The sequence below is a fragment of the Fukomys damarensis genome, unplaced genomic scaffold (assembly GCF_012274545.1).
Source record: "Fukomys damarensis isolate Sample0158 unplaced genomic scaffold, DMR_v1.0_HiC HiC_scaffold_21, whole genome shotgun sequence".
Classification (NCBI taxonomy): Eukaryota; Metazoa; Chordata; class Mammalia; order Rodentia; family Bathyergidae; genus Fukomys; species Fukomys damarensis.
The window spans coordinates 40,524,145-40,534,193 of NW_022900933.1; the positions used below are offsets into that span (position 1 = coordinate 40,524,145).

At 59.5% G+C, this 10,049-nt stretch overlaps 1 protein-coding gene across 1 annotated transcript in view; it reads left to right on the top strand.

Moving 5' to 3' along the window:
• Window positions 1–5,841, top strand: part of Trmt61a (tRNA methyltransferase 61A) — a 6,141-nt gene extending 300 nt beyond the window's left edge. The window contains exons 2-4 of the mRNA XM_010607284.2: window positions 469–829; window positions 2,872–3,138; window positions 4,452–5,841. Of these exons, the coding sequence (XP_010605586.1) occupies window positions 499–829; window positions 2,872–3,138; window positions 4,452–4,723 (870 nt within the window). The 5' untranslated portion in view covers window positions 469–498 and the 3' untranslated portion in view covers window positions 4,724–5,841. The remainder of the gene's footprint in view (window positions 1–468; window positions 830–2,871; window positions 3,139–4,451) is intronic.
• Window positions 5,842–10,049: the final 4,208 nt, after the last annotated feature.

Here is a 10,049-nt window from a genome sequence, read left to right on the forward strand (position 1 = left end):
TGGGGCGCGCTCCGTAACACCGTCCCCTTCCCGGGACCCCTTTCCCCTCGCGAACCCCCTGCCGCCAGTCCGCCAGGGAGAGTTCCGCGGAGCCAGGCCAGTCTTGGAGGTGACCTTACTGGTCGTTTGCCCCTTCCCGCTGGTGGGCGCTTCTCAAAGGTCGCCTTCTCATCTTCCAGCTGGGGAGTGGGGCCAAGCTCCTTCAGAGTCTGTGAAAATCCTTGGGCCCCACCTGTGCTGTTGCCGAGCCTGTTTCTCCATCTCTTATTTGGTCCTTGCCTTGTTCCAGACCAAGAGAGCTTCAAATGTCAGGCCCCAGTGGATTGTCTATCAGGCAAGAGTAGGGCCAGAGTCAGCCATTCATCCCGTGCCCCACTGCAGAATTTGATAGTCACAGCCTTCTGCCCAGAACCGAGGTCCACATCCTGCCACTTGGCCCTCTGACCTGCTCATGGCCATCACTTCCAGGGTCCCTGACACTTGGCAGACGTTAACACCATGAGTTTTATCGCATATGAAGAGCTGATCAAGGACGGTGACACGGCCATCTTGTCACTGGGTCATGGTGCAATGATGGCAGTGCGTGTGCAGCGTGGTGCACAGACCCAGACCCGGCATGGCGTCCTGCGGCACTCAGTGGACCTCATTGGCCGTCCCTTTGGCTCCAAGGTGATCTGCAGCCGAGGTGGCTGGGTGTATGTGCTACACCCCACACCTGAGCTCTGGACACTGAACCTGCCGCACCGCACACAGATCCTCTACTCCACCGATATAGCCCTGCTCACCATGATGCTGGAGCTGCGGCCTGGCTCTGTGGTTTGCGAATCTGGTGAGTTCCCTCGGCTACCTTAGTATTGAAAAACTGACATGAAGGTGGAGGCTAAACCCACGATCCAGATGGGCTGCACCTGCCACTCCTGCAGGCCAGCATGCCTGTTCTACTTTTTCAGCACCTCCCCAGAGGCCAATTGCCAAGAGTGAGGGTGTGATGTCAATTGTGGGAAGCTTGTATGACAGCACTGCACATTGGAAAGTGACTTAGGGAGGTCCCCCAAGGTAGGGTTGTGAGTGAAATGTGGACTGGACCTGGAGTGGAGAAGGAGATGGTGCCCCCATTAAGCCCTGCCTGCCTTGGGGCGGTGCCAGCGTTGCTTGGTGCTCACCTTGGTGCTCACCAAGGTGCTGACTGCCTCTCCAATTCTGTGCTTCCTCATTGTATTGGGAGCCTGCCCTCGGCTTATTTGCACAAGGTAGCCCACCTGACTCCAACAAAGGTGAGTGCCACAGTTGCCAAGGTAGGGCCTGGGCTAGGAGGTCCTGAAAGCCATTTGTCACCTCTACGCATACCAGGAGTGGTGGCCAAGACATGCATCCCTGCCAAGAATAACCATGGGTCCACATGTGGCTAGAATTGTGGTGTCACGTTCCTCATGGGAAGTAGAGCTGGGGGCAGGGTCATGAGTCCCTAGGCCCCTGTTTCTGGTTTCTGAGACTTTGGTTCTTCCTGCCTCTCTGAGGGACCAAGGGTGTAGGGAGCAAGATTCAGAGCTAGGTGTGTTCTGAGCCTTTCTCATGCCCTCATGCCACACAGACAGCCACGCCCCTCCGGGCTCCTGTGAGGTACCAGATTCTCACCCTTGGGAGGGATTGGAGAGTGAGCTTGGGCCACCATGTGCTGTAGATTGTGGGTGAGCTTGGAAGACAGCACTACGTATTTGAGGGCAGCTTAGGTCCCCTAGCCGAGCTCTGGTAGTCAGGGAACTTCATTTAAGAAGTTGAAACAAAGAAGTTCAACATGGTGAGGAGGTGCTACCAAGAGCCAGTGAGAGATGTGCAAAGGCCCTGTAATTCAGCAAGTGAGGGCAAAGGAGCAGGAGATGAAGTTGAGAGATAATAGGGAACCGTTGGAGGACAATCTGGAATCTAACTGCCTCCATTAGGTAAGGAAGCTCGGCTGGCTGTGCAGAGGGTGGAAAGGACGTTGCTGACTGTGTCAAGATGGAAGTGAGTTGTCTGGTGGATAGGGCCTGCGGTCAGCGAGAGGTCTGCTCCTGGACAGACACAGGAGTGGGAGGAGTGTTTGTCATGGATCATTGTGGGGTGCCTGTGGCCCCTCTATGACAGCTACTGAGCAACAGGTGTTGTGCCTGGGTCCAGGAAGCCTTTGTGGGAAGTAGCTAGGGGCTGGCTGGAGGGCAGCTTAACACTCTAGAGCTGAGTGCCATGGGGTGTGGAGGGCAGTGTGAATGTGCAGGTGCTGTCTCAGGTGTCTCCGAGGCATCTGGTGGGGGAGAGTCCTCATCGAGTAGATGGCACCTGGCATTGCAGCGGGGATAGGCCCAGCTGGGCACTTCAGGGTGCAGAGATGAGTGGAGGGTGACCGAAGGAGCTGAGTGCAGGCACAGTGGGGCACTGAGGTGGCACTGGAGGAGTCAGCTACCAGCCACGTGGCTGAAGTTGAGCAGAGCCAGGCAGAGCTTCTCCGTGTGCCGCGGCAGATTTGGGTGGGGCTTTGGAGACATGCTGACCCAAGCACAGGGGTCAGCTGCTGTGTGGAAGGTGTCAGGGACAAGGCCAAACTACGATTGTGGCTCTGTCAGACTCACCTGCCCAAGCCCCACTGCACCTGTGTGGTGGCCTATGTACCCTAACCGGTGCCCACAGCAGACACAGACTGTTTCCTCCCAGCCTTGGTGTCAGAGCCAAAGCCACTGGGAGCAGACAGGTGGCTCATGGGGTGACGCCTACTCATGACCCAGGGGTCAGCTGGCCTCTTAGACCCTTTGCAGGCCCTTCTGCATGAGGATGAGGCTGTTTCTTGGAGGGCTGTGGGCTGTGAGTAGCCCTGGACCCTGTCCTGTCTCCCTCCAGGCACTGGCAGTGGCTCTGTGTCCCATGCCATCATCCGCAGCATTGCCCCCACGGGCCATCTACACACAGTGGAGTTCCACCAGCAGCGGGCAGACAAGGCCCGAGAGGAATTTCAGGAGCACCGCGTGGGCCGTTGGGTGACTGTGCGCACCCAGGATGTTTGCCGCAGCGGTTTTGGTGTGAGCCACGTGGCCGACGCCGTCTTCCTGGACATCCCGTCACCCTGGGAGGCTGTGGGGCACGCCTGGGATGCCCTCAAGCTTGAAGGTGTGTGGGACACCTGGCAGGGTATAGCCTGGGATGCGGTGGTGGGGTGGAGCTCTGGGCACCTCTTTCTCACTGCAGCAGTGGCCAGGCCCCTCCTGGCCTGAGGCAAGGAGAGGTGAGGCTGGCTGGGGTGTCAGGGCTGGGGAGGTCAGGCCTGAGGCCCCTGGGGATTGCACAGCAGTCCTGTTTCTTGTGTAGGTGGGGTCAGTAGCTCAGGGTGTGTCTGGGCCTGAGTGGGAGGTCCCAGAGCAGCCCCCACCCTGGCAGTGCCTCTGGCAGCTTCCCCTCCCACTACACTGCAGAGCTGGGCAGCTGGCCCCTTTTAGGGAAGATGCTGCATGCAGAGGCGGGGCATTGGGGAGGCCTGGGGCAGGTCGGCCAGGAGCCAGGAAGGCAGCCCTGGAGTTTCAGGGACTTTACCTTTTCTGGAGAAAGAGCCAGCTGGGCAGCCACACCCCAAGCCTCCCTGGGCTGCAGTGCAGGGAGTGAAGGCAGAACAGTTGTGCCTCCAAGAGAGGAGAGAGGAGCCCAGCCTCCTGCTGCCCAGGCCCTACTGGGCCTGTATCCCTGGATCCTCATCCCTCTGCCCTTTCAGCTTTGCCCCTACACCTCTGTCCCTTGGGCCCTGCCCCTGGGTCTGCGTGTTCCTGGATCATGGGCTCCTGATCTTTCGTGAGCCTGGTATTTTCTGGCAGTTCACTTGCCTGTGGCCCCATGCTCTGCCTGGATGGTGTACGCTTGTGGGGAACCTTATGTTGGACCAGGCCTAGGAACATTTGTAGATTTTCCAGGATGCACACAGCTTCTCTGCTTTGGCACCCCCATCACCCTTGCCTGGATGAGGACCTGGCCAGACTTGCCAGCATAGCTGGGCTGAGTGAGGCGGCTGGGGGAGCAATGGGAGGGGCTCGGCTATACTCATGGTAGGTGCCTCTTGTTCAGGGGAGCCAGCAGCAGCCTCTAATTTCCTGTGACAGCAGCTGCCCACACACCACCCCAGAGCTCTGTATTGTTAGAGCTATTCCTGGCCCAGCCTTCATTGCTGTGGGCCCTGGCCCCACCCTTGGCTGCCTGCTAAAAGGCAGGGTGGCAGTGCCCACTGGAGGCCGCTAAGCAGTGTGGGCCTGGTGCACTGTGGCCCTGCTTGGGGCTCCCAGGCCCCAGAAGGTCCCTGCACAGGGCAGGCCAGCAGGCAGGGCCCTTGTAGGAACCATACATAGCCTCCCTGTCCTGTGCCCTCAAGCTGTGTGGCCAGAGGGCTTGGGGTACGCAGACTGCCCTGGGCGCCTCTGACCCCTGTGCCTTCCCCACAGGTGGGCGCTTCTGCTCCTTCTCACCATGCATCGAGCAGGTGCAGCGCACATGCCAGGCGCTGGCGGCCCAAGGCTTCACAGAGCTGAGCACCGTGGAGGTGCTGCCACAGGTCTACAACGTGCGCACCGTCAGCCTGCCCCTGCCTGACCTGGGGGACAGTGAGGGCACCCCTGGTGGCCCGGATGCCAGCCCCTTCCGCAGTGGCATGCCCATGAAGGAGACTGTGGGCCACACAGGCTACCTGACCTTCGCCACCAAGACCCCTGGCTAGCATGCCTGGGAGCACTGTGTGCAGGCAGGGAGCCAGGCCGCCTTATATGGTCAGGGGACTCTGCTGGGCCTGGGCTTGGAGACAGCTGTGGGGCGGGGCTTGCAACTCCTGGGTGGCCCTAGTGGGGATCGCTGGCTGCTCCTGTTATGGGGAGGGAGCTCCCACCCATGTCACCGATGAGCTCTGGCTCTGTCCTGTGCTCTTTGTTGCCAACATGAAACCTACATCGCCACGGGTTCTCCTGGGTGCTGAGGACTTGGGGTGCCGTTGAGGTGGCAGTGTGTGACACTGTCTCTGTGCACCCCTGGAGGAAGGTGGCAGAGAAGCCTCAGCCACTAGCCCAGAACTGGCCCAGGGTTATCCACTGGGTGTCCCGGGATTGGCAGAAGCCAAGGGGAGCTGACCTAGGGACCCACCCTGTCCTCCCTGTGCTGGAGAGGTAACTCTGCTGCCTCACCTCCAGGCTGACCGCAGAGCTGTACAGGCCATGTGTGGGGACCCTGCAACCAGGCCTTGGGAGTCATCTCATGACCCAGGGACAGAGGCAGCCTCTTCCCACCCCCAGGAAGTGCATCCTGCAGCCCTGCCCACCAGAGCCCTCCACGTGTCAGGAAGACCCCATAGCATCGTAATGACTGGGTGGGTACGTGTGCCCAGTCAGTGTCTTCCCCCAATTCCGGTGCCACTGCTTCTTATGGGATCCCTGGGGTCAAGGAGCAGAGCCCCCCATAGAGACAGTGGCATTGGGCAGAATTCAGTGCCTCCCCTAGACATACCTTTGTCACTACTTGACTGAGCGCTTCCCAAGGGGAGGACATGGAAGTCAGGACACAGGGCTGGGTGCTGGTAGTCACCCTGCTGCACAGCCCAGGGACTGGTGTCCTGGTGTGTGATCAGTACCCAGGTCAGGTACTGATCACACATGAACCTGTTGGGACTGGAGCCTCAGGTGCTGTGTCCCCGTGTCACGTGGGGCTGGCCCCTGAGTGTGTCAGACAGAACAATAAACATGCCGCTGCCACGTGTGGCTCCTGCCTGTCTCCAGCCCAGGGGAGGAGCTGCAGGGGCTCCAAGCTCTAGAACAACAGTCTAGGACTCAAGAGAAAGCAGTGAGTGTGTGGCTACCCCCACACCCTGCAGAAGGGGGCCCTTGTCCCTGGAGAGGGGAGTGTGCGTTTCTTGAGGGCTCCCTCCCATGCTCCCTGTGGGACCCCCTAGCCTTCCTCATAGTGGCGTCCCAGGCCTCCTGTTCCCTAGAAGTGTCACACTACCAGTCATCTCAGCTGGAGCTGGCATGGACAGGGAGGTCTTTGTCCCTCAGCATTGCTGAAAATCAGAGAACTACTGGCCCTGGGGCAGGGCCGTGTCCCTCTTCCTGGGACCTGGGCTGCGAGACAGGTCAGGTCCAACATGGGTCCTACAAGAGATGCCTGTCCTGCACAACTGCAGAACAGGCGAGTCTTGGCGTGCAGGGCCCTGGTTGTGCCCACTGTCCAGGTGTGCTGACTGAGGCATTCCCAGGGAATACAAGGTCAGGGCCTGTGTGAGATAGAGGTAGTTAGGAGCCAGAATACCATGCCCTGGGGGACAGCTGCTGGCCAACAGATGTGCTGTTGGGCTGGCCACAGTGTCCATCACCTCCAGCCCGCCCACGCCCGCCCACCCAGCATCACACAGCTTCCACCCATAGGAGCCCTCCGCTGGCCCCAGCCGCAGGCTCCTGTGTCCTTCAAGGCCCTGCCACGTGTGCCTTTTCTATAGTCATTTCCAGACCTGCCCATGCCCGCAAGGCATTCCACCCAGCCATCTCTGCTCCTTGTCCCACCCTGACCACCTACACAGGCTGCCCAATGGGGGGACCCCATGGCAGAGGAGCAGAGACCATGTGCACCCCGGTCTGCAGAAGGGGAACTTCACTACCATAGACATGGGAATGATGAGTTACGGTCAGCCTGTTCTGAGGGTCACTGTCTGGTCATGATGAGCAGCACGGGCTCATCATGGGGCCAGCACTGGAAACTCCCCGTCCAGCCCGATGCCTCAAAGGAAAAACTGCTCAGTTTTTCCTTAGCAGCTCCCCCTTACCCCACTGCTGTACCTGCCCACTTCCTGCCAGTGTGAGTAAGGGAGGCAGGGGACACCTGTGCCCTGGGTGGCCTGGAGCATAGCTCTGCACTCAGACCCTTGTTCACTTGCTGCTGACCTGTCCTGCCCCTCAGCCAGGGCTCTGGGATGCCAGGCTTCTGGGGGGGTGCATCCTGTCCCTCACCTGTCTGTAGGTCTCACGGGCCTCCCTTTGTGCTGCAGCCTCACCACAGCTCCCTGGAAGCCCCAGCCTGGCCTGGGCCCTGCCTCACCCTGCACAGGTGGAGACAGGCCCAGAGGCAGCAGGGCTGCCCTAAGCGGTCAAGTGGTTCCCTGGGGAGGGCCTTGCCCTAGAATGAAGCAAGCAAGGGCGGCACTTGTGCCAGACCCTCAGGCTTCACAGCCTGAGGGGCTTCTACGGTGGTGTGGACCGGACCAGGCAGCTGCTGAGTGCAGACCTTGGCACACAGCCTGCCAGCAGGCTCCTGGGAACCAAGCATAAGCAGGACACTGCTGTCTGTGGCAGCTCACAGAGAGTCCAGGTGTTTATTCTTGACCCTGTGGGCAGTGGAGTTGTGGGGAGCATGTGACTGCCATTCACCCCGCTCCCACCCTGAACCCTGCCTGAGATGTGGCAGGGATCATGTCATGGCACTGTGATTACTGTCACAAGCGGAAGCTACTGCCTCCAAGAGGCCTTTTCTCTACTTCAGAATCCAAGGCTGGAATTGGGGCTCACTTCCACTCTGTCTGGGAGGTTCCCTGTGTGCCTTGAGACACCTGTAGTTTTTTGCTCCACTAGGGCCATTTGCATAGCTACCAGAATTATGAGGGGATTTGCAGTCAACTTCTCTGGAAAATCCAGGCCATCTGCTTCTAGTTGTGTGTGGGCTGGAGCTGACCTCCCAGCTAGTTGTGATGAGGGCCACTGTGCCCAGAGCCCAGTGCAGCTGCTGCTGCCCTGCTCATGAATGGGCTTGAGCTTGTCCAGGCTTGGGACTTGGCTCCCACCACCTCTCCCTCCTGGGACTGTTGGCCAGCATCACATGCTGAGCTCCCCCAGGCCCACCCAGGTCTCTGCGCTTCCTGGCTTGGTGCAGCTCACCTGCAGCCCGACTTCCACCGGGGAGCTGGGGGTCAGAGAAGGTTGGAGGGGCTGTTTGCCATCCCTGGGGCTCAACCTTAAGAGAAGTGGCTTCCCAAGGTAGCTGGGCAAGCAGGCAGTGGAGACGGCTGAGCTCTGAGCTGGGTGCTGCTCCAGTGTGGCTGCCAGGCGGGTGGAGACAGGCTATGTCCAGAGGGTCATCAGAGGCAGGAACTGGGCTGCCATGGGCCTTTCCCTGCCCTGTCCTGGCGTGGCCTAGCCACTCTGCACTGCATCCCTGTGCCTGGGGCCTTGAGGGCGTCTCAAAGTCAGGCTGCCTGTGAGGCAGGCGGTGGGAGGAAAGAGCGGCTCCCACCAGGCCAAGAATAGCTCAGAACTGGGTCGAGCTCACTGTGAGCTCGGTCACAGCCTCCAGCCTTTGACGGTAATCAGCTTTCTCTGACATCTGTCCCCGGGTTAAGGCACACTCAGAAAAGCAGGAGGGGATGGGAGAGAAACTACTCCCTGCACCCTCAGCCCTCACTCCTGCAGGCTGCCCCGTCCCTGTCCCTCCTGCCCACAGCCCTGCTTGTCCACCCTAGGACTGTCAGCTTCCCACAGGAATGGTTCGGGTGCTGGGACTCAGGTGGTCATGGGAACCTGCCCTTTGCATCCCAAGGGTCAAGTGGCCATGTGCCACCACTCAGGGCCTCTGTCCTCTCCCTGCCGCCTGCCCTGAGCTCTTCCCTCTATTGTGACTAAAAGGGACAGTGGGGAGTAAGCCACCCCCTCAAGGATTTGGGGCCCCCATGTCCTGCTCCAACACATCACCGCACCACCTCTTCGGGCCCCGGCTATTCCCACAGAGTCTCCAAGCCAGGACTGGGGATAGCTCAGGGGAAGAGCACTTGCCTGTGTTACAGGCCCTGGGCTCTGTCCCCTCCTGGGGGCATCAGCAACCCAGGCAGCCTCCAGGGCACAGCTGCTCTCTGCCCTTCCTGTTCAAGCTGAGATCTCAGCACCCTCTGCCCCTGTGGCTTGGCTCAGGCCCCACCCCAGAGCTCCTGATCAGAAGGCAGAGGTGGTGGACTCACTGTCCCCCTGGTTCACTGCCAACAGTGGCACCTTGCCCACTCCCCTGCAGCCGTGCAGTAGGCACCTCATGCCCAGACACACAGCGCTGTCCCTGCCATATGCCGGACACAGCCTGGTTCCTCAGCCTTTACAAACTGCAGCACAGCGCTCTCTCCAGGTGGTCACCCAGGTATGCTCCTTTCAGGTCCCTGGGCCAAGCGGGGTTCTCAAGATGTACCGGGCCAGCTGCTCCACCAGACCAGGGTGACCAGGGACTGGAAGGCCCCGGAACCTTCCGCTTTCCTATTCTTCACTTCAGACCGACCTAAACATCCAAGTTAACGGCAGCCCCTCCATCTGTGGCAGGTGGTGCAGGGATCACCTGAGCTCTGCATCCCCCAGTCTGGTTGGAGTGTTTGCCTCAAGTCTTTGGGTGGCTACAGCTCACGATGTCCTTGGGCTTCCAGAGAAGCAACTGTAGCGGTCACAACACATCGATGGGCAGGGGCCTCCCTGGGACTGGGTTCCCATCCAAGCAGACCCATGTGTTATTGCAAAATGGGATCACTGGGAAGTCTGAGTGGTTTTTTTGTGAGTGCAAGGAATATCTTTTGGGGAACTGATGTCACTGAAAGCAGGGGTGACAGGTTTGCCTTAATATCCAGGTGGGTGGGTGCAGGGAACTCTGATTGTGGGTAATCATGTCCCCTGTAGGCACTTCTCCCAGCCTGGCCCTGCAGCAGGTGTCCCAGATTCTCCATTGTTGGGATGGCAGTGGGTGTATTTGGGAGAGTTGGTGGGTTTCTAAGTGGCAGGTAGGAGGAGGTGCAGTGCTGTCCCTTCAGCACCTCTTCTAGCACCTCTGATGACTGACCTCCTGCTTTCTTGCAGGCCTGGCCCGCCCCTGCCCTGGACAGCCACCAGGTGCTATGTCTTCCCGCAGTCTAATGAGCACACATCAAGCTCACCGGCTGTGGTGGGCACATCTGTAATCCCAGCACTCAGGAGGCTGAGGCAGGAAGATGCCTCCTGGACTGCATAATGAGACTCTGTCTCAAAAAAAAAAAAAAAAAAACCCAAAAA